This window comes from Dama dama, chromosome 27 (genome assembly GCF_033118175.1).
Source record: "Dama dama isolate Ldn47 chromosome 27, ASM3311817v1, whole genome shotgun sequence".
NCBI classification, from domain to species: Eukaryota; Metazoa; Chordata; class Mammalia; order Artiodactyla; family Cervidae; genus Dama; species Dama dama.
In genome coordinates this window covers 45,822,327-45,850,294 of record NC_083707.1, presented here as the reverse complement: position 1 = coordinate 45,850,294, position 27,968 = coordinate 45,822,327, and the positions used below count along the sequence as shown (strand labels likewise).

General features: G+C 42.8%; 1 protein-coding gene across 3 annotated transcripts in view; it reads right to left on the bottom strand.

The window, feature by feature from the left end:
- Window positions 1-1,430: 1,430 nt before the first annotated feature.
- The window catches only part of SLC14A1 (solute carrier family 14 member 1 (Kidd blood group)), a 53,415-nt gene continuing 26,877 nt past the window's right edge, over window positions 1,431-27,968 (bottom strand). Inside the window, exons 1-10 of one of the 3 annotated variants that reach the window (XM_061130835.1) lie at window positions 22,065-22,134; window positions 21,353-21,416; window positions 16,006-16,159; window positions 15,238-15,427; window positions 13,924-14,052; window positions 12,079-12,271; window positions 10,230-10,377; window positions 9,891-10,025; window positions 5,102-5,151; window positions 1,431-3,464 (exon numbers count right to left, since the gene is read on the bottom strand). In XM_061130835.1, coding sequence (XP_060986818.1) covers window positions 3,291-3,464; window positions 5,102-5,151; window positions 9,891-10,025; window positions 10,230-10,377; window positions 12,079-12,271; window positions 13,924-14,052; window positions 15,238-15,427; window positions 16,006-16,141 — 1,155 coding nt within the window. In that variant the 5' untranslated portion in view covers window positions 16,142-16,159; window positions 21,353-21,416; window positions 22,065-22,134 and the 3' untranslated portion in view covers window positions 1,431-3,290. Of the gene's footprint in view, window positions 3,465-5,101; window positions 5,152-9,890; window positions 10,026-10,229; window positions 10,378-12,078; window positions 12,272-13,923; window positions 14,053-15,237; window positions 15,428-16,005; window positions 16,160-19,283; window positions 20,081-21,352; window positions 21,417-22,064; window positions 22,135-27,968 lie in introns of those variants that run through there. The other 2 variants (XM_061130836.1, XM_061130834.1) reach the window with 2 other exon arrangements.

Below are 27,968 nucleotides of genomic sequence, written 5' to 3'. Positions count from 1 at the left end.
AGAACTTCCTACTTTTAGAATTGTTTTATCATATGGAACTCTGTGAAGCTACAAGCCTTCTAATGGTCTGGGGAGGTTGTCAATGCAGGTTTAAGAAGGATATTTAACTCTAAAGATTAAAGCCTTTTGGAAGAAAGGTGTTAGATAAAGGGGAGGCTGACAACATTCGCATGTATAAAACCTCTTTCTGTATTAACACTTGTGCTTAGTTGCTTAGTCGTGTCTTACTCTTTGCGACCCCAGGGACTGTAACCCACCAGGCTCCTCTGTCCATGGGGATTCTCCAGGCAAGAATACAGGAGTGGGCTGCCATTTCCTTCTCCAGGGGGTATTAATACTTAACAACCTCAAAAATACTCTTGCAAGCTTCTTTGTAAGAGGCCCCCCTTGGAAATTCCTGATCTCCTGGAACTTAACCTTCCATGTCAGTGTATTCCACAGTTATCAGGGGTCTGGGTAACAAGAAGATTGGGACCTGTAACTCCTAAAGGAATATAGTATCTGGAGTCTTTAGCAAAAGAGCCTCCAAACCTTCTGTCTGTTTTCTGTGCTGAGTGCTCAGTTGCTCAGTGGTGTCTGACTCTTTGCGACCTCATGGTCTGTAGCCCACCAGGCTCCTCTGTCTGTGGGATTTTCCAGGCAATAGTACTGGAGTGGGTTGCCATTTCCTCCTCCAGGGGATCTTCCCGACCCAGGGATCGAATCCTTGTCTCCTGCATCTCCTGCGTTGGCAGGAAGATTCTTCACCACTGAGCCACCTGGGAAGTGATTTCTCTGTTTTCTACCTCATACCAAAGGGGGCAGATCACTCTTATAGATTTACTATCTTGAAACCAAATGTGGGAGTGGTTTTGTTTTGACAGAGGGCACTCCAAGGGACCAGCCCACTGTAGCCTCTTTTTGTTTCCTGTTTGGGCAACGTTTGAAACTGGTTGGACTGGATTTCCATTTTTACCATATTTTCTTTCACACATGCTAAGCTTGGGTGAAAGGAGGCAGAGATAAGCACTGACATTTATCATTCTAAACAGGATAAAACATTCTAAACAGCAGTTTATCCTGGAACACTGACCCTTGAGGCAGGTCATGGCCCATGGTCAGTCCTGTTGGGTACCCAGGGCCTGTCTGGCTCCCAGGATCTTCTTCTCAAAGTGTTAAGAGCGTGCCCTGAACATCTGTGACTGTTCTCAGGAATGCATTCTAATTCAATGGGTAATTGAGGGGCTATCAAGGGAGAAGAGCTCATAAATCAGAAATTGAACAGGGTTTTCTCAACCATGCATCTGGTGCTATTGTGAAGTATAAAGAAAGGAAGAAGGATTCTAGTATTAATACATACATACATACCTATGCATGTGATTGTTAATATGTACAATAGCTATAAAAGACATATGACTTAAACAAAATTTACACAAAACTGAGCTGTGAGTATAATTTATTCATATTCTTACATAGAAATTTACTATGCAGGCAATAGAAAAGAATATAAATGCCCCCTAAGAAAATCAATAAAATATTTGCTAAAATTATTAGGATAATACTTAGTAACAAAAATAGCTTGAGAAAATGAATACTATTTAGACAACTTGCAAGGTTTGAAACTGTTCCTATTTACAAGTCTGTGTGAGGGCATGGGAAGAAAGTCAGCCCACAAGGGCTTTCATGTGAAGATGGACTTGGAGACAGTAGGAGTCTCTGGCTAACTTAGACATGCACAGGGTCTCCAGGGCTGGTGATCTTTGGTTTGCTTGCCTTTTTGTCCGTCCCTTCCTAACTCTTATTTCTCAAATTCCCTAACAAAAGAGATTTTTCAAACACTGAAAATTTAGTTTTTCCACAAAAATATACATGACTCTATGACAGTTGCAAAGTCATAGTTTCCAAAGGTCACAGGGTTTTTAAGTTGAAACAGTGTTTTCCTGAGAAAATGAAGAAGTGAACTTTTCCCTAAAATAATTGTAGGTTTACTTCCCTTCTGTTCCTATAGTTTGCACTGACTATTTCAAACTCAAAGAAGAAAAAACCTTTATGATTCCAATTTCACTTTCCAATCCTCTAAAATTCCGAAGCTTCCCACTGCTGTATTCAGCGTGTTCAGTTATAGAATCTTTACAGGACTGATAGCTTACACAAACGAAGTAAAACTGGAGACTTTTTTATCTGTATTTCTTTCTGGTGGTTCAAATACCATTGGTTTTTGAGTCAGAATATTGTGAGTGTTTAGAAAATAGTGAATTTTTTTTAAAGTAAGAATTAAGCAACTTCTAAGCACTCAGAAGCAATCTGACACTAACTTTCAGTCTTTGCAATACATGACACCCTTAGATGAATAGAAAATGTGGCTTTAAAGGGCCCTTGGATGTTGATGATTTGATATTTGATCCCCTGCTTTTGTGGCCTTTACAGAATCAATTTAGGGAATAAAGTGAAAATAGCTATGCTGAATATTTTAGAAAAATTTAACTTTTCTTTAATATCTAGGAACTGATAAAGCCAGGACTTCTTTTATTTTACCTCACTGAAAACAAATCCATTCTCACAATAAAAAGATAATAAGCTACCTAAAAAAATCCTTTGCAATAACCAAGAAAAGTGACAATACAGAGTAATTTTGATGGACGGGATCCCATTCTCTCTCCTGCAGCTCTGCCAGCCTGAAATAAACCCACCATCTCCTGTAAGAGGATGTCACACACATATTGGACAGCGTGGAGGCCGTTCTGTTGAGGAGCTGGGGAAGGAGTTCAGTGATGGGCCCTGTGATGTGGACCACAGCCGTAATGAGTAACTTGCACTGATTTTAAATATGCCCAAAGGCTTATCTGAGAATCCTAGGCTGACTTTGATTTTGTGACTGTGAATTCCATTCACTTAAGGCTTATAGAGATTGTAAAAGATTGGTTTTATAGAGATGAATTTTTAATTAATACTGTTAACATCATGTACAATCAAATACCAAGAATATCAATAAATATCAATAACTAGCTTTGGTCTTCCTTCCTCTTTCTTTTGGAACATTCTGACTCTATAAATATAGTACAGTCTTAGCGCCAGTGCCCCACTAGGCTTTAAAATTCCACAGCCAGAGCACATCACCTTGGTGAGTCTTGTGACTTGTTTAGGGATGTTCTGGAGTCTGAAAGAGATACAAAATGAGCATAAGAACACATCACTGATGGTGTAGTATGAAATTTGTTACTAGTGAAAACAACAGTTTTGAAGCTCTGGAAGTCCACTGGGGCAGCTCATCAGAAATGACTTGTGACCATGGCTGTGGATGGGGGTTGCGTTCACAAAGAGCCTTGAACCGTCCTTTTCCTGGATTGTAGGTAGAAGATGCGGTTTTCCTCAGGATAAGTGACTTTACTGATGGGCATCTTGTAGATGTCGGGGTTTTTTGTGGTCAGCAGGAGGAACAGTAGTGTGGCCAAACAGAAGGGCCAGGTGCAAGATGGCAATCCGACCTGGAGAGAGAGACAAGCCACACGTTCCTTTAAGATCCTGTTGGAAGGCTAACTAGCACAAAGCGCAGAATTCACACCACTGTCCTTCAGCTCAGGAGACAACTCTCTGGGGCACACCTGTGGACTCCACTTGTCCCCGGGGAGACTGAGTTTAAGATCTCAGGACATTCGACCCCCGAAATGTCAGCATGCACTCCTTAGGGATGATGCATGCCCTGCCCTCCCTCTTACACAGTCAGACTTCCTACAGCGGATGTGTAAAGATGGCACTTAGCTCCTAGAGATGATACTTAGCAACCACCAATAGCTTCTGACCACTCATCATGTCCATGAGGCCATCTTTGATGAGTCCAGCCCTCTCTCCCCTTGGCCTCTGCCCAGACTAGGTCTTGGACTCTACTTGCTTTACTTCTTTTTGTTTCATCTCTCAAACAGACTCTAAACCCCTTGAGGGTAGCTCCTCCTTCTGTGCATCCATTACAACTCAAGCAATTCTGAGCACACACCATGTACTTGGTTAGATTTGGCCCTATAAACTCCCTCCCCACCCTACCCTGGGTGTGATGGTACCCAAACTTCACTGCATATCAGAATTATCTGGAAGAGCTTAACAAAACACAGATAACCAAGCATCATATAAGATCTCTATCAGAAATGCCAAGGTACAGGGCCCGAGGATCAGGATTTTTCAAAATCTCCCTAGCTGACTCTGTTCTGTAGCCTGCCCAATTCTGGCTCACAGGCCAAGGTCTGTAAACTTTTGCTGGGGTGTGAAGGGTCCCCCAAGCTCTAAGCCATCCCATCATGCCTGTAATAGGGCTTTGACATTTCACCATAAAGATAACTGTGTCTCCAGAAGGACCCTCCCAGGTCAGCTCTCTGTGTTGCTGTGAAGAGGACTAGATGTGGTCCTGCCCCGCTGGCAGCCATGACCACAACTGTATGGATGGAGTTATCAGGGACTGGCCCGGCATCACCTGCAGTAGTGGGTGAGGAAGAGAACTGAGAGGTGGGGGGCCCCAGAGCAGCTGGGGGTACTGGGCTCCTCACGGGAGGGGAAGGAGAAAGTCAAAGGGCTGGATAGTACTGAAAAGGAAGAAGTGGCCAGAAGCACTTAATAGGTGATGATTTTGCCTATTAAATAATTTAGGACAGGGGTCTGAAAAAGTCTCACTGATGACTGACTGGGGATTTTTTTAAAAAAAGATTATGGGTATGAAAAACTCGGCTTAATTAAAAAGAAATCTGGATCTTTAGCCAATTATCCTTTTCCTTCCTTTTCTGATTTCTCAACTTCTACATAGTCCCAGTTTTCTGTTTAAGTAAAAGATATTCTAAAGTCAACTTCTTGACCCTCAGAGTTAAAGTATGGACTTGATAATATACATGCTAAGTTTCACTTCTTTAAGACAAACCATCTGATATTTTTAGCAAGCCTGGAGATTATAGTTTGGGCTAAGGTTTACTGTGATGCTCGAGGGTAAATGAGGACAGGTGGGTCCAGAAGATGGACTACAGTGACTATCTGTGATGCATCCTGCCCTGGGATGCCATTGAGGTGGACTTCAGGAGGGTTTCTGTATCATTGAAAACTGACCAATCATGCTGATGAGAAAGTGAGATTAAAGCAAACTTACCACAGCCATGAGGTGTGACATGCTGGCTCCTAGGTAGGCAGTGAACAGGGCTATGAGGAAAAAAAGGGAAAGAAAGAGTGCTTGGACTCCTTTCAATATAAATCCCTGGAATGTAAACTTGTGCATTTCACCAGTGAGCCCAGCACCCTGGTTACAAGTCTGAGCTTAGAGTCAGCAGCTCTGGGTTCACATCCAGTCTCCACCCATTAGGAGCTTGGAGCCTCCACTCAAAGCCCCCATTTCCTCACCTGTACAAGGAGGTAATGGAAATCTCGCTCTCAAGGGTTGGTGTAAGTGTGAAAGAGGGTAATGCTTGGGCTTAGTACACAGAAAGCACTCAATAAAGGTAGCTTTTCTGTGGTACTATTTATTTTTTTGCTGTTATTGCTAATATAATACTTAAGGAAAAGGCCTTCCACAGTAAATACATTTCCCCGTATTTTACCCAAGCATAATTAAAATGAAACTTACGAATGTTCCTTGAGATAACACATAATCTCACGGCATCTGGGATTCTCAGATCAATGGTTAGAAATCACAGTTTAAAAAAAACCATGGTATATGTGTATAGAAGGAGATGATAACTCAGAAATCAGCAGAAACTGAACACAGACCTAGGATTCCTCTTTGTATTAACATTTTCCCTAAAACTGTTAAGGTCGGCATACATGTCAATGAGTTAACATCCTGTGTTTTTATTTCCTTTGAGCATTAATTTTTAAAAGTAGGTAACTTGAGTATATGTATGACCTTCAACGTAAAATAACAGAAACAAAGATCTCAGCTAGCTAACTCTCAATTCTTGGGCCCAAGGAGACTCAGGGAAGCCTGTATGTTTCCCAGACACCACCTGAAGAATGACCTTCTTATAATGGCCACATGGCCAACTGGGCCACCAACACTCACTGTTGAACACACTCACCATCTGGTCCTATGTCCATCAAGAAACACATCTGCTACTTTGGGGAGTTGGGTGGGGTGGTGGGAGAGACTCTATGATCTTCTTTTACTTTACTATAGATTTCCATCCTTTTATTGATATTTTATCTTTCTATCCTGATATTTTTTGTTCAATATTATGCCTCGTTCTTTCACATATGAATTGTCTCATGCTAACAGGAAAGGCTCATCTTTGGAAATGGTCTGGGCTTCAAATCCCAGCTCTGCCATTTTGTTTGCTGTAAAACAAATCACTGAACTAGGAATCTAGTTTCATTGTCTGTAAAAAGGCAGCTGGAAGAGGTTCTTTACAGGGAGTAATAAATCTCAAATGAAATTATGTATTTTCACAAGCAGCAGCTATAAACTCATCTCTGTCATCATAGGAAGGAGGTACTGCTCTGAGCAGAAGGGTTGGAAGATTTTCTCTGCTTGGCTTGGATAATTTCATCCCTACCCTCCCCATTTAGTTCATTCATTCATTCACTCATTCAAGAAATATTCTCTAGCCACTGGCTAAGTATGGAGATACTCTGTCCCTGCTCTCCTGAGCACCGGCTCTTTTATGACACTCCCCGAACACACGAGTCCTTATTGCATTTCTCTCCTAGGAGTACAGTAGCTTAATACCTATTAGCACAATTTTGGTGCTCAAGTCTCATACCGTTATGCTCTTTCAATTCCATGTTGCTTTTCTTTCTATAGTAAGAGTATCAGACTAGCTAATAGTTGTTGCCCATCATTAAGATGAGCTGAGTTGGGCTGGGAAAGCCTTACAGTAGAGGTGAAGTTCTGGACATCATGGTTTGGAGGTGATGCCCCAAATAGTGTGTTGAGTAGCTGAGGGAGAGAAAATGCCCTCCAGAGTGGAAGGGAAGACTGAATCCCAGTTCTTCACAGACAACATCCCTCCCCACAGACCTCCATATGAAAGTCCTACTATGATAACCCAACCTGTAAGAAGAGATCCAATATGTGTTTACAGTTTGCAGTGATAAAATAACAAAATTGAGGAGTTCTCTGGCTGTGCAATTTCTGGCTTAGAGGCACAGGGAAGGCAACTATACCAGGCCCCTGTCAGAGACTCCTATGTCTGCTTCCTGATAAAGCCACAGGAGTTAATAAAAGAGGAGCTCTATAATAAATGTCTTTATTTATTTACCTTGGCTGACAAGCTTGATCTTTTGTTTGGTGATACGGGCAGGCAGAAACTTGCTGTGCATTTTAGTGTGAGATCTGCTTTACAAGAGGGACTGGAGGTCTGTCTCAAAAGTTTATGTCCAAAGATAAAAAAGACTGATGACTGTGCCCCGTGTGGATGAAACAGCACTCCCACACACTGTCAGTGGCACGGGAAATTCATACGGCCTCTGTGGGGTGCATTTGGCATCTACTGAAAATAAGGGGAGCTAGGATTTTGGCACCAGTGTCTGGGCTCTTAACTAATTGTATACTGACTTAACCACTGTACTAATAGGGAAAATCCAGATCTATCCAAAGGAAGGTAAGTATAACAGATAAAATAAAGGCCCTCAAAGATGTCTACGTCCTGATCTCCAGAACTTATGATATGTTACCTTACATGGCAAAAGAGACTTTGTGGCTATGATTAAGTTAAAGATTTTGAGATAGGGGATTATCCTTAGCCAAGTAGATACAATGTAATCATGAGGTCCTTATAAGAAGGAGGCAGGAAATTTCTATCTAGGGAGTAGGATGAAGTGTTTTCACCTTCTGCTTTATACTCTTCTGTATTGATTGAATTTTGTTTGTTTTGTACAACAGTCCTATACTACTATAAAATTACAGAGAGAAAACAATGACAATATCTCAGCTTTGGGGAAACACATTTGTAAACATCTTTGTCTTCTCCTTTTCCATGATCTGTGAAAAGACCTTCATAGACCTTATCAGCAACTTCTGTGACCAAGACAGTTTTTGCTTGATCTTTAAGGATGTGCTCAGGCTGTCCATACACTGGCCCAGACCATGCTTTGCAACAACTAGAATTCCTCCTCTTACTTTTTAGGACTTACAGAAAAGCCACCCTTTCTAGGAGGTGCTTTTGGATGATTCTGAATTGTATTGTTTCCCCCAGGGACTCCTGGCCTTTGAGTCTCTTGGTTCTGCATCATGTGGTCCCCATGGGCTTCTCTTTCTTACTTGCCTGGCTTCTGCTGTCTGTACCCAGGAACCACCTAGGATCTAAAGCTTCAGAACCCCTAGCTCTTCCTAGTACTGTCTGGATTGTACTATGAATGTTTAGTACATATTTTCCACTACTACCAATAGAGAAAAAATAACAGTTTGCCCCTGAGATAAAGGTTTGAAACCTCAGACCCATCTCAGAATAAAGAGTTTATCCCAGGTGAGCTCAGGAAGTCACATAATCTGTCTCTACTTTTCTCCTTTGCCCTAAGCTTGTAAACAAGTGAGCAAAAGGTTTTGACAGGGCTTGTAGGTGAACTGTAACATATAGTTACAGTCGTGAAACTATAAAGAAATTTACAAAATAACATGTGAATGGCAACTCCAGAGCTACCTGAGTTTTGTTAATCTTGCTCTACAGCATCAGATAATCAAAATTGAATAAAGCCTTAGAAATCCTTGGTCCTATCCCACATCCTGCCCAATGCAAGAACTCACTCCAAATCCTGCCTGACACACGGCCCACCACGTTAACGGCTGGATTGATTAATGGTGATAAATCCAGCCATTATTGGATAAATGGTGATAAGTCATCATTCATCCAACTAATGATTGATTAGTTTGGTGATAAACTAAATCTTGTCAAGTATTTCCATGAGATTACAGAAATTCTTGCCTGTTCCAATATCCCTCCACCCCTTTGTCCTCCAGGAAGCATCATTCCTTTCATTCTAGCATATTATCTTACATACTTTTAACTTGTGTTGAATTAGGGATGGTGGAAGCTATGGGGTGAATAAGCCTCTCCTTGCAATGGCCTGGGAAATGCATTAGCTTTTCAAATCTAAAGCACTTGAGGTCTGCTTTTACCTAACGGTTTGAATGATACTGAAGAGAGGGAGAGTAGTGTAGTGGGAGTAACTCTGGAAGTTGTTAGCAAGTATGGACTCTGGGTTTACATCTACCCTAATGGATGCCTGTCAGTGTATCCCTTTCTCTGCCCTTAGAACTCCAACAGTAAAACGAGGAGGATGCTATGGAACTCTCCAGAACCCCTTCTAGCTCTGACAGGCTGAGTCTGGCCTGGAGCTCAGAAGGGATTAATATTACAGGTCGCAAAATGTGGTCCCCAGAGGAATAGCTTCAGCACCACCTGGCACCTTGTTAAAAATGCAAGCTCCTCCCCTGCCTCCTCGGCCAGCTCTAACAAACAATGAGTCCGGGACCGGGGCTGGGCCCCAGCAATCTGGGTTTTAACCAGGCTTCCAAGAAATTCTGATGTTTGCTCCAGTTTGAGAACAGCCATATTAATGTGATTCTCTAAGGGCCCATTAATACCACCTGACTTACCAGGAGAACTGACTATATTTAGCTTGTTGCCTTTCAGTTTCTTGGGTCAAACCATTAGTATGAAGAACACAGGACAAGTTGTTTCTATCCCCCACCAAATACATATTGTAAAATGGTTAATATGACTCAGCAGGCTCTCCAGTCTTCAACATGAGCAATGAGGTAGGCAGAGCAGACCCGGGTCCTCCCTGAGAGGGGAGGCCAGTTGCCCTGGTCACACATACTCAGCAGGTATCAGGGGCTCAAACTAGAACTCCAGCTCTAGTTTCTCACAGAGTCCTTTCTTATTGTTTGTCCTGGATTTTGATACCACAGTCACGAGCAACTTTTCACAAGTTCAGGGAATACTCACCACAGGCAAGAGCCAGGAGGTGGGTTTGCCAGGTGAGTGCCATGAACGTTCCTCCAATTGCAATGCAAGCTAGAGAGCTGTTGAAACCCCAGAGTCCAGCGTAGATGTTCTCAAATGGAGCTGAAAGACTGAGTCCTATTAGGGAAGACAGGAGGGGTCAGAGCTTTGGACTAAAGACAGGATGTTTTGGAAGGAGCCTGGGGGTGGGAAAGACATCTGAGAACTCCCATTGGTCCCTTGGAAGCAGACCTTCAAGAAAGGTCTGGAATGTAGAAGATGCCTGAGACAGTAACGTGGCAGAGGCAATGCTCAGTATCTGGGAGCAAGTCTTACACTCACCTGCTATTATCCCCAGCAAGGACCCGATCGCAGCGTGCAGGCACATGAGTGGGGAGGAGAGGAGGATGGCACCTAGGAAGATGGCCCCTGTCCATGGATTATCACAGCCATATATCTGACCCACACCCACAGGCAGGGACTTCAGCAACTGCAGAAACGATTTAGAAAACATGGCCATAAAAACGACTGGACAGAAACCCATAGGACACCCACAAATACAATGCAATGTCATTTTAGATTTAGCATATCTTATCTTTCAAGATCAGAATTACTAACATTTATAATTCTCTCTTGCTCTACAGAAAAATCTCAGTCGCTTTATCCCCAGAGATACACCAGCCCTCCCTGCTGACCCAAAGTCAGATTATTTCATCAACAGCTCAGAAGCAATTATTGGCAGGTTCATGAATCAGGACAACATTTACATTTCTGTTGCTAATGAGAACATTCATTAATTAAAGTTTTTATTTTTAAAAATTTATTTATTTCTATTGTATTTTAAAAACTAATTAAAATTCTTTTATTTTTTTTTAATTTTTTTTTTTTTTTTTAGAGAGCATGTATTAATTGAAACCAAGATAGCTTGTTCCAGTTTTCATCAACTGTTAGTCCTTAGAACTCAAAAATATATTTAAATGTCATAATTATAGCTTTCTGGCTGAGTTCTGAACTCAGATATGTGTTCACAGAATGGGAGTGCTTAGGAAGAAGGCACAAGGTTTGAATCAAGCTAACAAATGGTTTAAATTAAAATATCTACGTAAGGTTAATAGCTTCTGTATTGGGCAGTTTTGGATAGTTCAACTGATCATATTTTTTCCATGGGTAGTCCTGATAAATTTTTAATTTTCCTTCTGAGTTATTCCCAAATACTGCCATTAATTTTCTGTACAAAAAACTAAAGAAAAGGCTATTTGAACTCCTCATGCTTTGACTGCCCAGCAAAGAGGACAGCAAAAAGGGGTTTAATAACCTGATAGCAGGAAAGACAGTCTCTTGACACTAAAAAATGTAAGGTTGGTCTTTTTCTGATTTCAAGTGTTGTCTTTATTTTTTAATACTTGAGAAAACTTAGACAAATTTATTAAATAAACACCAATACAAAGAGCTGGAATTTGATCTGGGTCAACCAGGCTTTTCAAAATAGTGCTATCCTTATACATATTTATAGTGAGATAAACAGCATACATCCCAGGAGAGTGGTTCTCAAACTCTCACCCACATCACTATTTGGGGAACTTGTTAAAACAGATTCCTAGACTCCACCCCAATGATTATGATTTAGGGAGTCTGAGATGGAACTTGTATTAATATTTAAAAAACAATGATTCTGATGCCCCTAAAGCTCAAGAAATCTGAATTACCATACATATTCTAGGAGATCCACCATCAGAAAAAGCAAAATAGAGAGGTTCTGCGATGGGATCTAACAGTGAGCAACCAGTTCTTTTGATTGGGGAAGGTAGGTCAGGGAGGACAGAACCCCAGCCTGCAGGCCCCTGCTTCAAGGGCTGGCCCCCATTGGACACACCCGCTCCCCCGAAATAAGGGCAAAGTTTGGAACAAAGTGTCTGGATTCCAGTGGAGCTATACTCTGGAGTTAGCACTGCAGGTGTTAGGAAAAGAGGAGGAAAAGTTAGTTTTGACCATGTAGTCCTTTAAAAAAAATCCCTTAGAACCCAAAGATTTGGAGTAGAACAAATAGGCTTTTAGATGGCAAGAGAAAGTGGCAAGGCTACTCCAGAGCTGAGCCTCTGTAAGGTCTGATGTCCATCAACAATTAACCAGGAGGTGTCTTCCAGAGCCCAGGGGAGGTGGAAATGGGATATAAGAAGATAGTGTATTTTACCTGCAGGGCACTGAGGTCAGGCCAGGTGACATTGGGAACTGAGGTGACAGGTGTGATCAAGGTGCTTGGGAAAAATGGATTGTAATGTCCCGTGGCAGAAAGGTACATTGACAATGCCATATTGAAGGGCAGAGTGAAGACAGGGAGGTCCCATTTGCTGAACACGGAGCTCAATGCACTTGAGAAAATTGGACTAAAAACAATAGAATGGAAGAATAGGCATGTAATAAGCCATACTGACAAATTGAATATCTATACTATAGAGAGGCTTTTTTCATTAGCAAATAAGTCCCTAAAGTGTTGAGTTGGCAAACTTTTGACAGGGAAAAAAAAACAAAACCCAACCCCAAACACACCTGGTATAAATCCTATCATAGAATAATTCTTACCTAAAGTAAAAAGTCAACTCTCAGCTTATTTGGCTTGTGGAAAATTATGCTCTGGGGTTGCTCACAATGAGTTATAAATCTAGGTTTAAAAATATTTTTGAAGCATTTAAGACATATGAAAAGAATATTGTCTAAAGAGTTAAAGCCCCTTGTGTAAACTACTTGACCACGTGCCCTTCCATCCTCACCAGAGGCAACCTCAATCTCGAACTTAGTCCTGAAGGAAAAAGTGTAAACTCAGGAGGGCAGAGTTTTAAGTCCTTGAGAAGTTGAACTGTGTGACCTTGGGCAAGGAGGTACCCTCAGCTTCCTTGCCTGTAAACTGGGATATTGGATTAGATGGTCTCTGGGTCCTTTTTGTTCCCTCACTTGTGGACCCAGTCAAGGAGCCATCACTTTGAAGTTAGAACCCCAGGTTTCCTGAACTCGGGGGAGGGGGTATGGGTGACCCTGTGCAGTGATACCTCCGGCCCTTGACCCTGGTCTTCAGAATGGGTGGGAAGTTTCTCCTGAGGGGTTGGCTGTGCCAGCGGGTTCTCCTTCACACACCTGTGGCTGCAGCCGGGCGGGGGGCACACTGTCCATGGTTGGCTGCGTCTATGTAGCCAGACGTCTCATGTGTGTGGATGCTAGCATTTTATATTTGGACTATATCATAGTAAGAAGGAAGTGCTTGCTTAAAAAAAATGCTTTAAGACAGTGTCAATATAGAAACTAGTTTGAAGGGTTTAGGGTTAAAAAAGGAATAGAATTTAGTAAAGAATTGCTTTGAGGGGGACAGGGGCAGGTGGGTAAGGGGGGGTTACATAGGGACAGTGGTTCTCAGAGTGTGGTCCCTGGATCAGCCACGTCAGCACCACCTGGGAACTTGTTGAGATGCAGATTCTCAGGCCCCATCCCAGACGGACTGAATCAGGAAGCCTCAGGGAGGGAGCAGCAGTCCATGTTTTAACCAGCCCTGCAGGTGGTCTTTATAGTGTGCCTGTTCGAGGACTCCTGATGCTGGGGAGTGGTTCTCAACTTTGGTTGTACTTTAGAATCCCCCGGGAGCCTTCAAAACTCCCAGTGTCCTGGAAACTCCCCAAACCAATTACATCAGAATGTTGCTGTAGGAGGAGGGTGATGAGGTGTGAGGGGAAGCCACATGCATCAGTATGTTTGAAAGCTTCCTGTTTGCAATAGATATATCCTGAATCTAAATAAAAAAGATAATTTTCTAGAAATTGCCTTATATATAACATAAAATTTACCACTTAAACCATTTTAAAGCATTCAGTTTAATGGTATGAAGTATGTTCACACTGTTATACAACCATCACCACCATCCATTCACGGAATATTTCTCATCTTACAAAACAGAAACCCTGTACTCACTAAATAATAACTTCCCCCATTCCCTCCTGTCCCTTATACATTTTTTTCCAAAAAGGCATTTTGAAAACCAGGTACAACTTACCAAGTCATGGACATAGCAGATACAGGGAATAACAGCCACCAGAAATAGTTTCCCTTGTCTGAATAGATAGTCATGAGGATCCCCACCAGGGTAGCGTTGTAGCCCTGGAGCCCTGCTGCAATGGCGGACCTGTGGGCAAGAGGCACAGCTTAGACACCTCCTGGGTTGGCTGAACGTGCCCATAAATACCACTTGTAACTTCCAGGTAATATTTACATTTGAAAAAGAGATTGTATTTAGGGTTTTATTGCAAAGTCTCTAGAAACCAAATACTAATAAAAGCATGAAACAGTAAAATATACATGGATAAAATACAAATGTGCATATAGAACAACCCCTACAGAGGCATCATAGCTAAGGAGTAGAGAAAAGGAAATCAGCAAGCCAACAGTCTGTTTCCTTTTAGCCTTTCCTTCCCAAAGTTATTATTTCTTTTGAATCATTAGGGTCTTTGACTTGAATAGAGCTTTTATTTGAAACTCTTCCCTAAGTCTGATTTTCTTGCTGAGAGGTGTAAGATTCTTGAAATGTAAATTCAGTTCCACAGTGTCCTTGATTTTATCAACACAAGTCTTCCAACTTAGAATATATTTTCATCTTCTTGTTCTTCCCTTTTGTTGTTTCCAGATATACATTTCCAAATTATTAAAAAAAAAAAGTCCCTTTTACTTGGCAAACTATTCCGTTTAACTATATGCATCTTTAGCATCTAATTTTTTCTTGGGTCCCTTTCTTCCCAGCATTTAACATCACTTCCAAATGTTGTCCTATGGGTTAAGTTTCTACTCCTGGTCAAAACGGTACCTTTTCATAACTGGGGACTAAAATTTATCTCTCTGGAAGTTGAACTAAGCTTTTCACTGTCTAGGAAGAATAAATTTGCTAAACTAAGCATGGAACTAAGATATAATGGGTTTAGTGGAATTATTAAGCCACTAAAACTTTTCCTGAATTCATATGCATTTTTTTGCCCAAATAAATAAAATGCTGATAATAAATAACTGATCGATCATTAAAGTAGACTCCCTTTGGACTGTAGGGTCTTATAGCTTAGTTATTATTTATAAGAATTACTTATAGCTTAGTTCTGGTAGCAAGTATTGCCCAAAAGGATCTGGCTGCTTATTCGGGTACTGTGAATAAGAGGCTATAAATGATTTCCTGACTGCTGACTAAAGGCAAATATAAAGCATTCTGTGGAATAAAGGTTGATTCTCCAGGCGAGGGTGGGGCTTTATCACTATTGCCCAGAGTCACCAGTTGGCTCCTGTGTTCTCTGAAGCAAGAAGCAGAGGCTTGGAGGGACATGCTTACCTGTCCTGACTAAGTAACAGTGCTGTCAGGGTGGAGACCACTGTTCCCACACAGCCATTGAGGGCACACCAGGGATTCTGGACCAGGAGTCCCACCAGAATCAGGATTCCACTGATGGGGTTGCTGACAAACACAACTTGGGATATCCCCCGAAGAACCCAGTCGACGAACTGGAGAGCCTGGGGTTTATCTGGAAGAGATGAGATGAGCAGATGCAAGGAAATGGTGGGGCAAATGGGGCTCCTTCCTGAGTCTCCTTCCCAAGCCTATCCTGAGCAAAATCCCTTCTGAACAAGGTGAGGCTAACTTTGGATATTCCTTGAAACTTCTTCCCTGAACTCTTTCCCCTTTAGTGAGCCCCAGATCCCTGAAAACATCCAGATCTGCTTTAGTGACCCCCAGATCCTCTTTCTGCTCAGTCCACAATGTCCATACTAGAACCCCAGTTCCAGAAAGCACTGAATGGACTTATTTAGTGTGCTTAGATGTTTAGACCCGTAAGCCAAAGGAATGAATTACTAAGAGTAAAATTTCAGTTTTTAAGTACCAAAATTACAAGGTGGAACTAGGTGCCATCCTCTGACATGAACAGGATCACTGTCTCCATTAAAAAGAAAAAAATGGAAGAAGTTCTCAGGTTAGAAGATAAAAAGTTTAAAAAAATGGAGAGTAACGTGATAGAAGATAGGGGAATATAACTAAAGATTTGACTAGAAGAACCAGCAGACCATTTCCCCCAATGCCACTTCTCCAAGGTGACGTAAATACCTTTAAGCCAGTTGGCAAATTCTTTCATGTCACCAGTGATATAGCCAAGTGCCTTGGGGAAGCGTCTTCTGCCTCGACCTTGTGGAGCCTGATTTCCACCCTGGTCCAATTTAACTGCAGTGGGGTTGTCATCCATGGATGTCTCTTCTGGCTCCTTGAGGAAAGGATGGAGCTCATGAACATCTTAATGTAGAACCCTTTGGACTGGCCAGTGTGGGACCTGACCACAGTAGCCACACAGGATGAGTTTGAAGGCACTTCATCTAGATCATGACAATCCCACGAAACTAAGAAAGCACCATTTTCCTCTTGAAATATTGTCAGGAAGATTATTATCAAAACCCAAGCCCCATACTACTTTTGTCATCGCTGTTTTTAATGTCACCATGAGAAGGTTCTGGTCTTTAATTTCATAAGGTTCAGTTTCTAGCTCAATGAATATTTATTGAGTATCTATATCCTACACTCAAAGAGCTCAGTCTAGTGGGAAAGAATGAAAAATAGTTAATTTCAACATAATGAGTCAGAAAATGATACAGAAATAGCCACAATCAAGTACTTAAGCTTTTTGCTCCAATGAAAGGAGCCAGATGTCAGGTTACAAAATGATGCTCGCTAATACAGACCAACCAGCTACTTTCTAAGACAAGCAGCCATTTTAGATGCAACTTTTATTTTACAAAAACAGGCTTTGTTTTAAAAGTTTGAAAGAGAAGAAATGTTTGTGTGTGTATTGACATAGCCTAAGAACTGCACCCTGCCCTGCCACCACAGTGTTCACTCTCCAGCTCAGAGACTACGTCCTCACATCAGGCAGCTGCCTCATATATTTTTTTATTTTTGAAATTTGTTATTTAAGTGTTTAAATATCACTTAAGTGTTTATTTAAGTGTTTAAGCAAAATCATTAAATAAATGAAATATGCAAATCAACATAAATATGGGACTATATATTTATATACATAATATATACATTATATATTTAGTATGTTCACTAAAATATTGAGAATTTGGGCTATATCATTTAAAAATATAATTTACTAAATCTAAACTAGAAAAAAAAGACTAGCAAAATAATCTTCCACAAGGATGTAGAAAACGGGAAAAGTGGAAGTGGGCTAGCTGCTGAAAACCAAAGGATTACATGTTAAGAACGGTACACTGTAAGACTGTACAGGGCATACTCATGGTAAGCACGCCTCAGGGAAGTACTAACAGCATGACCGTGACTTGTGCTTCACAAGACTCTTCACTTCTCATGTTGCATGTGCAATAACAAAGAATCAGCATCATCAGAATATTATACCCTGTAGACAAAAGTGAAGGTTTCATGGTGCTGATGGTAGTATAAAAGAGTACCAACGACGTCATCCCAGAGGTAGGCAAAAGGAGAGAGACCATGGCAAAACCACTTTGAGTCTGCAAGAAAAGCAAAGAGCCCAGCCAGGCCAGTGACAGGAGGGGAACACCCAAACCATCAGACCCCAGGAGGCACAAGTGTGGAATGTTGAAGCCACAGGCACATAAGACATGACCAGGGAAATACCCAAAACCCATGCAGTTAAACCAACTCGTCTTCTCCCTGCAACCAGGCTGTGAATAAGGGTTTCTCACGCCTATTTTGGGTGCCACTGTTCTTCTGTTTACCATACCCAATGAAAAGCTATTAAAGCCCAATTAACAGACAATAAAATCTATGACTTTTAAAGTTTATATTTTTTGCATTTCTGATTTCAGTTTTGGCTTCTATTAATCCCAGTACAAAAGTCAATGTAACTCATTTTTTATTGAGTCACAGTTATACTTCAATTGTATTATTTCACTGCCAAATAACCATTCTGCTTTTAAACGATGGTCAGTAATTCCATAAAGTAGAAGCTGTTTCTGCAATGCATTCTAGACCAAGGTCATTTTGGTTTGGCGAAATAGTGATAGAAACCTGCATTTGTGAGACTTCCAATGAACCTTTGCATTAAGAGATTCTTAAAATGAAAACTGCTGGAGGTCAGGAACCAAAACTACATCTATGTGGAGCTCAGCTGGCCTGAAGTTAAAGCAATGAAAACCTTTTGAATTATTAAGAAATTATAAAAAATTTGGGTTTTATTTCATAATCTAACTGATAGCTATCATTGATTTTCATTTATCTCTCTTTAAATATTGTAACTGAAGATATGGCTTGGTAAGCCCTTTCCTTAGCTATCGTGACCACATTCTCAAAGCCACACATCCTATGAGAGGCATCAGGCTCCAGTCCAGGCAATGACAAGAAACTGCCTTGAGTTTCTGTAACTGGGTAGATGCAGCTCTACAGAGGCAGCCCTGAACGAAAACATTAAAGTGGGCATTTTCCATCAAGTACGGAAGCAATTAGGTACATGGGTTATCCCAGGGTGGACAAATTCGTGTTCTCAAAATTCCCAGCATTTATTTATTTATTTTAGAGGGTTTTCAATACATCATCATCATCTCAGAGATTTTGGAGATACGGATACGAAACCTGATATTCTAACTGGCCAGGCACGACTGAGAACCGGACTGGCCAGAGTTCCCTGCCCAGCCACCTGAAGTTGGATAAATATTGAACCATTGATCTGAATCTTCAGCCCAGCATGCAGAAGACTTGCTATGCTTTATCTTTCTAGCATCCATATATTGGGGTGGGTGGTAGGGCTACCATGTAATAGAGGGACAGACCTTCTCATGAGTTGATTCCCCCGGGAATCATTTATTCTGGACTGAACACTATAGAACTCTGGGAAGCCTGATTACTCGTTCCAGAACTCAGGCATGAGAACTGGTCATGAGAAACCAGTAAGTTAACAGTTGTGGTTCACCCTAGGATTTAATCATGCTACACTCTTTGTATTTCTTTAGGGAATTTTAAAAGTCTACGTATCCTAATTGGGTAGGCAACACAAAATGATGAAGCAGGAACTAAGTTCAAACTTCTTGAATCTAAGTGGGTCATTAAATTACAACTGAAAAGACAGGACAAGAAAATGTAAGGAACGAACTCTATAAAATAGAAGCAAGATAAATAAAAATCCCCAAAATACTTTTTCTTAGCTTTTCTATGGTTGTCAAAAATCTGCAGCACAAAGGTCCAACATCTAAAGCAAGACGAGTGTCGTGTGAGTTTCTGGACCAAGACCCCTGTGCATCAGGCTCAGCCCAAGCTGCACCGCTCAGCAGAGCACGAGGATCCCACTTCCCAGGCTCGGTTCAGAAAAGACACAGCAGAGTCACAGAGACAGAAGCTGTACAAAGGTAGCATACCTGTTCTGCCGGCCCCTGGACCAGGGCCAAGGTTAGCCAGGGGGAGCCTCTGTATGCTGCCTCACCAGTTTTTTTTCCAAAAGGGCCCCTCCAAAGAGGACCAGGATAGGCATCATCAGCAGCGCCAATCAAAGACCGTCCATTCATCCTTCCTTTCTTTCCATACACGACAAAGGGCAAAAATACGTGAATCAGCAGAAATCGTGCCCTGCCTGTGATGTAAAATGCAGGGTTGAGCTCTCCTAGGGGGTTCCTGGGGATAGGAGACCTCAAGAAAGAAGGCAGACTTCTCCATCAGTTAGGGCTCCATCAGCAGAGACGATGAGCTGACTGCAGACACTGAACGTTCATTTTACTTTGCTTAAAACAGAAGAAAAAACTGGCAAACCATCCCGCACAGCGACCCATGTACGGGTCTTGTGCTGCTGTCTTTCTCCACTGGCAGGAAGCTGACAGGTCTGAAGCCTGCTCCAGAGGGAGTGGTGGGCTTCAGGCTCTGAAACACTTCAGGTGAACTGTTAGGGCTCCATCTCGGGGGATGGAGCCACAATTTCCTTCAACCTTGATCTTTACAAATGTGAGAAGGGGAAGACCTGGTCCAGGTTCTATTTTCTGTAAAAAGATGCTAGCCACACTTGCATAGCAAAAGCCCAGTCTAAGAGATTGCTAAATGGCATTATTTTCCTTCTATCTGAATAAGAATTGTTAGAAATTGGACATCAGCTTGTTAATAATAAACAATTCATAGTTATATTCAACAGGTGTGGCAACTTTTTGTTTCCCTTAAAAAAAAAAATAGAAAAAAACTTCCATTACGTCCAAGGATAGCATTTTTCCTATAGAAGTTCCAGAAAAGTCATATGTTTGGTATTTATTTTTTTCTTCCTCTTTAATTATTTTCTTCCATTGTCTTGGTTTGAAATCTGAAAACTTAACAGTCTGCTAGAGTGTTTCAGAAAAATTCATAATTGTGGACAACTTTACTGACATGTCTTTGGAAAAAGTTGTGCGTGCGTGCGTGTGTGTGTGTGTGTGTGTGTGTGTGTGTATGTTTATCCATGGTTAAACAATCTGGCTAACACCAAACAGGTGGGTTGCATTATGCATACTTTTGCTTGACAAAGAGCAACATTAAGAAACCCAATAATAGGGCTCTCATATTTAGTTTAAAAGACAAAAAGAAAGAAAGAATGAAAGAAAGAGAGAAGAGACAGGCAGGACTGTCACATTCCCCAGTCATGTTTCCCCATCACCAATATCAAACATGTCTCGGAGAATGACATCCTTGAGCTCAACATTGATATTTTCTAAGAGCCAAGAGAGAGAAGAAGTTGGGAGAGCATATCGTTCAAGCCTTCATTTCATAGAGGAGAAAACTGGAGTCCAAAGTTTGGACCATCCACGTTCACTCCGCAGATCAGCCTTATGGAAGAGGTAAGCCCCGGTGGTTCTCTGTCTTCCAGGCTGGAACCATACACTCTGAAGTCCCCAAGGGGGTGTTAGGGCTGTGACATAGTGGACACAGCCTGTCTTCATGGCCTCCCTGAGGTAACCCTGGGGAGGGGGGTGTTGAACAACAGCAAAGGTTATTTCACCCCATGTCCTTGCCAGAAGCAGTGACTCTTCTGACAAACAAACCTCTCACCATGCCCCAAAGTGTAAGTCTCACTCCCTTGTATCACGGACATATCCACAACAAGGCCTGTGTGTGTTGAAGTTAACATCCTGAGAATATTCTAGAAGCTACACCCAGTGAGCTTACAATATAAGTCAGAAAGTACTTTTTGTAGCCCAGATCACTTAGCGCCACAAAGCAGGACTCATCATTCTGAAATATCAAGATTTCAGTTCAGCAACGTTTCTTACAGGAAATACAACTCATTCTATTGTCAGCATATATTAGAAATTTGTATAAGTAGAGAGCTCGGAGAGTCTTTAATTTCTATGCCTCAAGTATCACTTTTAAAAATAATACAAAGTTTAGGACATAGACATGGAAGAAAGCATATAAACATTCATGCTCTATCATAATTATGAGACTTCAGCATTGACATTTATGTGATACTTACAGAACTCGTTAGGTTAGGCAGTTTTTGAATCTAAGCTGTGGGAAGTGCTCAGCCTTCTCTAAAACTGTAATGGGAAACAAAGAAAATGCTGTCAGGTATCCTGTCTCCTGATTAAAACACTTTCTGCTCGGAACACCCTCCCTTTGAAGCCTTGAGGTCTGAATTCCACGACAGAAAGTGTAGCTGAAAAGAAGTTGCCAAATTTGTGCTTGCAGTGTGACTTGTCCTCCCAAAGGGTGTTCCAGTGTCCTCCGTCCAGCGTGACGGTACATGCAGGATGATCTGGAAAACCATACTTGGAAAGGGCCATTCCCAATACCCACTTTTTTTTTTTGAGTCGTACTGATAGATCTCCAATTTTACTTATTTCAAGGACACAGCCTCAAACTCCTATGCAGCCTCAGTGAGCTCAGGGTCCTTTAGCACCTCAAGTGGACTCCTCGCTGAAACCCTCTTGCACTCAGAGCTCTGGGGCCGATCCTCCCTGCTGCAGAAATCATGAACCAAGACACTGCTCTCAAGCATCCAGGAAGAAGCCTGTGAGTTGGGTAAATGGCTTGCTAGTCTACCAGAACTCTAATTTTGTGCTTTTACTCAGTTCCAATCATCTGAAACATAGATCTCCGTTAAAAAGAGAAAAATTAGAGAGGTCTAAGGAGACAGCCCTCCCACCATGAACAGTTGCAAATGAACAGACATGGGGAGTACTCACATAGCAGCTGGCTTCCCCGGCAGAAGGCACTGGCTGATAAAGCCTGCTGGGCTCTATTAAAAGGGAGGTGCTTCGGAGGAGGGTGCTGGGGGAGGGACCCAGTGCTTTTATACTCAGGACCCACTCTGCATATCTGTGCATCTGGCTGTCTCCTCCCACTTCAGGCCCAGGGCCAAAGCACTGCCGAGGAGCGCGCCCCCTGCCCTGGACCGTCTGTCTGTCTGTCTCTGTTCTTGACTTGGTGCCAGCAACTTTGCCATCGTTTCTGGGGCTTCCCAGGTCTTTGTCCAGCAACAATCCTGCTCGAGCTCGTGGTTGTCTTCCCCTTGCAGTTTCCTCTGGAGCCTGCCCTCACCCTGGGATGTTCTGGGGAAGACGTGTAACTGACAAGGATCAACAGAGTGTCACTTCAACTGAAAACCTACAGATAGGTTGCTGCGCTGCAGACTTGGGAGTTAAGTGGTAGCTCCTGGGTGGAATGTTCCCTTAGACTTGACGTGGTTTCTGCACAGGTGTCGGAAACCAGAAAAGTCCCGTGGAGTGTGGGATGAGTGTGGGATGAGCGTGGGGAGAACTAGGGTCCACAATAATTTTCTGGAGGCCAACCTGCCCTTTTCCCCATTGAGGAGGGAAATAAAAATATAAATGTTGGCCTGGAATGCCCCTCTTTCCAGGTGAGAATCCCAGGACAAACTCTGCTGCCTTTAAAATTCAGGAGGCAAACTTTCTATAGCAGAGGTATCTAAAATTCAAGTGAAAAATCCCTCTCTTCATTTTTTCCCTTAAATTTCAATCTTGTGGCCTTTTCTGAGATCACGAACAGAAGTGACATGAACTGTGGTGTGCTTCTAGGAGCACGCAATTTTGAAAAATGAAAACCCCACAGAAAGCTGTGCAGACGTCAGTGGGGCCTCCTGCCTGCCTGGACGAGCTGATAGCCCTTGTCAGGGAGGACGCCAGTAACTCTCTGGCTCCACCCACTGGACACCAGCCAAACCGCAGCACCATCTCCTCGCTCCCCGGGGATTCCCTCCTTCCCAGTGTCCCCTGCGGCTCAGTGTGTGTATCTGGGGGCTGGAGGAAAACTACAAGCCCAGGTTCATGGCCAGAGTTTTGAGGTTCAGGCAAATGTGCCACCAACATTTTCTTCCTGGTAAAAATTCCTCGGGTTACGCTGAAGGGGAAAAATGAATCATAAGAGGGTAGACTGAGAGCCTGGTACAGAGCGAAAGGAATCACACTAGTGTATCTGTGAGCTCTTTATGCAAATGGGCTACAATCCCTGATGGTGGTAATAACAGTAATAGTGATAGTTATGATAATTATTGGAATTGGACGAATGGCTGGGCATTCACCCTGTGTGCTGGGCACTGCGCTGAGCCCTGGATCCGTGTCAGTCATTTAACCATCACAAAAGTCCTATGAGGTTAATGCCATTATTCCCATTTTGCAGAGAAGCAAGCAGAATCTGCCTGCAATGCAGGAGACCTGGGTTCCAACCCTGGGTTGGGAAGGTCCCCTGGAGAAGGGAATGGCTTATCCACTCCAGTATTCTTGCCTGGAGAATTCCACGGACAGAGGAGCCTGGTGGGCCACACACAGTCTATGGCATCACAAAGGGTCAGACGTGACTGAGTGGCTAACACACACAGGCTCACAGAATTTAAATCACTTGTCCTGAGTTTAACATCAAGGTTTGTGGGATGGGGAGAGAGGTGGGAGGGGGATTCAGGATGGGGAACACATGTAAATCCATGGCTGATTCATGTCAGTGCATGGCAAAAACCACTACAATATTGTAAAGTAATTAGCCTCCAAATAATAAAAATAAATGAAAAAAAAATTGACTGACTTAAAAAAAATAACATCAAGGTTCATAATTTGATGTACTCTAGCATCATCCAGCATTTCCAGCTTCTGCCCATTGTTTGCTTTTCTTCAGTTCGCTAATTAACTCAATGAACTCAAGCATCAACATGAATCTCTAGACCTCAGCCTGAAGCCACCTCCACTTAGCACCTAGGTCACCTGCTGCCTCAGTGGCCTGAGTGGGCTGGTCAGGGGTGGAGGGTGTTTACTAAGTCTGAAGTCTTCCTGTGGAACCAACTCCTCCCCACCCTTCCTCCCTGCCCTCTCCCCTGGTCCTTGCAAAGGCACACCTTAAATGCTGGTTACAAAACTAGCCGTGCCGCGTGGTCTGACTGGGTAGAACAAAGCATGTGGGATTCCCAGCCAGGCAGACCTGAGTTTGAATCCTGGCCTTGTCCCTGTGTGCCCTGAGGTACGTCACCATCTCTGGCCCTCAGATTTCTCACTGTAAAATTGAGTCAGTTGACTCCTTTGTAGCGTCGTGATGAAGTTTTGCAACCGCGTATGTAAATCTCTGTACCTGACACATGGAAATGGCACCATTCCAGGATCTGCCCTTCTCAGTCTGGGTTGGTTTATCCCTGAGGATTCCTGAAAGGGTCCCTGTTCCAAACCTGAACCAGGAGAAAAGGCTTCTTAATTCTGACATACGAAAGGGTGTAGTTATGAGCGCGGAGACAACTGTTCAGCAAGAACCATGAGGTGGGCAGGCGGCAGCCACGTTCTCTCACTGCAAGACCCCCGAGATGCTAGGGTCTTGCCGGGTGGCTGTGGCTTTGGAGAGAATCCTGAACTGGATGTTAGAGGGATAACCGGGCGCCCAACAACAAGTGCAAACAAAGGTTCCTCAGTGCTTCTGCATGTGTGCTCACTTGCTCCGTCATGTCTGAGTCTTTGTGACTCCATGGACTGTAGCCCGCCAGGCTCCTCTGTCCATGGAATTCTCCAGGCAAGAATACTGGAGTGGGTTGCCATTTCCTTCTCCAGAAGCTCTTCACGACCTAGGGGTTGAACCCACGTCTCCTGCATTGGCAGGTGGATTCTTTACCACTGAGCTACTTGGGAGGCCCCAGGTACTTTCACACAGCCCTAATTTCACAATTTCATGACTTCTTCTCAGCCCCTCCTGGCATCATTTATTGAGTGTTTGGGCACCGACGTTGCTTCCCTTCCCAAGTCCCACCTAGGCCTCTCCTGGTTCTGTAACTCTCTGCCTGCCTCAATCACAATTGAACACAAGAGGAGGTTTCCCTCCTCTTTGACTTTCTCCATTGAGTTTTTGCCCCTAGAAAGTTCTCTCTCTCCCCGCCCACTTTGTGCAAGTGTCCACGCCCAGTTTTCTTCCCTCTGCCCATCCACACTGTGCTCCTGGGAGCTGAAAACAAGTCCATGTTTCTCTCACAGTGGTCACCCCCTCCCCCCAGCCCTGTGACAGCTCTGCTATTGTCTTTTATTTTAAAAATATATTCTAACCACAGCAAGATCCTCTATGACCCACCTCCCAGAATGTTGGAAATAAAAGCAAAACTAAACAAATGGGACCTAATGAAACTTAAAAGCTTTTGCACAACAAAGGAAACTATAAGTAAAGTGAAAAGACAGCCCTCAGATTGGGAGAAAATAATAGCAAATGAAGAAACAGACAAAGGATTAATCTCAAAAATATACAAGCAACTCTTGAAGCTCAATTCCAGAAAAATAAAAGACCCAATCAAAAAATGGGCCAAAGAACTAAACAGACATTTCTCCAAAGAAGACATACAGATGGCTAACAAACACATGAAAAGATGCTCAACATCACTCATTATCAGAGAAATGCAAATCAAAACCACAATGAGGTACCATTACATGCCAGTCAGGATGGCTGCTATCCAAAAGTCTACAAGCAATCAATGTTGGAGAGGGTGTGGAGAAAAGGGAACCCTCTTACACTGTTGGTGGGAATGCAAACTAGTACAGCCACTATGGAGAACAGTGTGGAGATTTCTTAAAAAACTGGAAATAGAACTGCCATATGACCCAGCAATCCCACTTCTGGGCATTCACACTGAGGAAACCAGATCTGAAAGAGACACGTGCACCCCAATGTTCATCGCAGCACTGTTTATAATAGCCAGGACATGGAAGCAATCTAGATGCCCATCAGCAGATGAATGGATAAGGAAGCTGTGGTACATATACACCATGGAATATTACTCAGCCGTTAAAAAGAATTTATTTGAACCAGTTCTAATGAGATGGAGGAAACTGGAGCCCATTATACAGAGTGAAGTAAGCCAGAAAGATAAAGATCATTACAGCATACTAACACATATATATGGAATTTAGAAAGATGGTAACGACAACCCTATATGCAAAACAGAAAAAGAGACACAGAAGTACAGAACAGACTTTTGAACTCTTTGGGAGAAGGTGAGGGTGGGATGTTGCGAAAGAATAGCATGTCTGTTGTCCATGGTGAAACAGATCACCAGCCCAGGTAGGATGCATGAGACAAGTGCTCGAGCCTGGTGCACTGGGAAGACCCAGAAGAATCGGGTGGAGAGGGAGGTGGGAGGGGGGATCGGGATACGTGTAAATCTATTGCTGATTCATGTCAATGTATGACAAAACCCACTGGAAAAAAAAATAATATAAAAAAATATATTCTATGGTGGGCGGCCCCACCTGGGCTGGAGAATACTAGTAATTCTTTTTTTTTTTTTATTGATATCAGATCTCTTTCTTTCCAGAAAGGGTTTTGAGGAAATTCATAAAAATAGACATGAGAGGAAATAAGAGCTAGATGAGGAAACGGGGAAGAAGGAAGAACAAAACTATGGATAATGACACAATTTGGATATTTTCCTACCATGTCTTGCATTTCTAGGTATTTTAAAATAAGTATTTTTTGACTTAGAAATGATCCCAGCATGACGTCATTTTGGTTGCTGCTGGATGTTGATTTATCTACAAGCAATTTGACATTACAAATAACTTGCACCACCGGTATCACGGGGCAGGGTCCACACAGGAATTCTGCAGGAGAGGAACTGGCAGAGGGCTCTTCTGAATCCTGAGCAGGGCCTTTCTAGATGGGAGAGAGAGTGCTAAAGAAAAAGCAGACAGACTTCTCTTCCTATCCTCCCGACCAACACCGCCACCCCCGCCCCCTGCCCCGCCTCCCCCCACAGAGAAGCAAAGACCCCAGACTGCTTACAGAAAGTTCTTCTGCACTGTGTTGTGGGACCACAGTGTTTGGTTTGGTAAACAGTCAGACAAATAGGCTCCAGACAAGAGCCAGACCCCCCACTGACCCAGAACACCATTCAAGGGGACCCTTTGTGGTAAGAATTCCCGAGACGTGGAGCCAAGTGGGCGTAAAGTGCACAGTTTCTACCCGCTGCACTGCCTGTCCTGGCCAGGGGAGCTTGGGGATGGGTGATGGCAGGAGGCACCGAGGCGCCTACATTTTTGCTCTTAAACAATGCTGTTGTGCAATTATTCAGCTCCAGCAAGTATATGGTTGTCCTGCATGCAGCAGAAGCATGAGAAAGCCTCATGGGGATCTACCTATGACTTTTATCAGATCCCGTCTGTCCATGCATCACTTTCTTTCCAGCTCTTAAACTCAGGCTAGTGTCAGGATCATCATGTAGATCCTCTGATATCCTCAGCCAGCACCTAGGGTTGTGCACTGCACAAAGGCACCGTTTCAAAAGGGGCACCATTAACATTCAAGACCTCTATGTATTTTCTGCAACAAAACTCCTATAGATGGCAGTAAAGTGTTCGGATGAAAGGAATGCTGGGGTGCCTTTGCATGTAGCGGTCTTACTGGTGAGTAGTGACCCTGCTGTTGTTTTTTTTTTTTTTCTTCAGAATTAAAAAAATAATACTTTCCCAAAGAGGGACAATAGGGAAAAGGGTAGGAGGACAGTATTTTCAATCTCTTTAGACCAGGTTGAAAGAAGGGACTGGAGTGTTGAGGAAAATGAAGGTTGGGGACTGGCATGGCCCTTTCTCCCTGACCGTCTCTTGAGAGTGATTTATAAT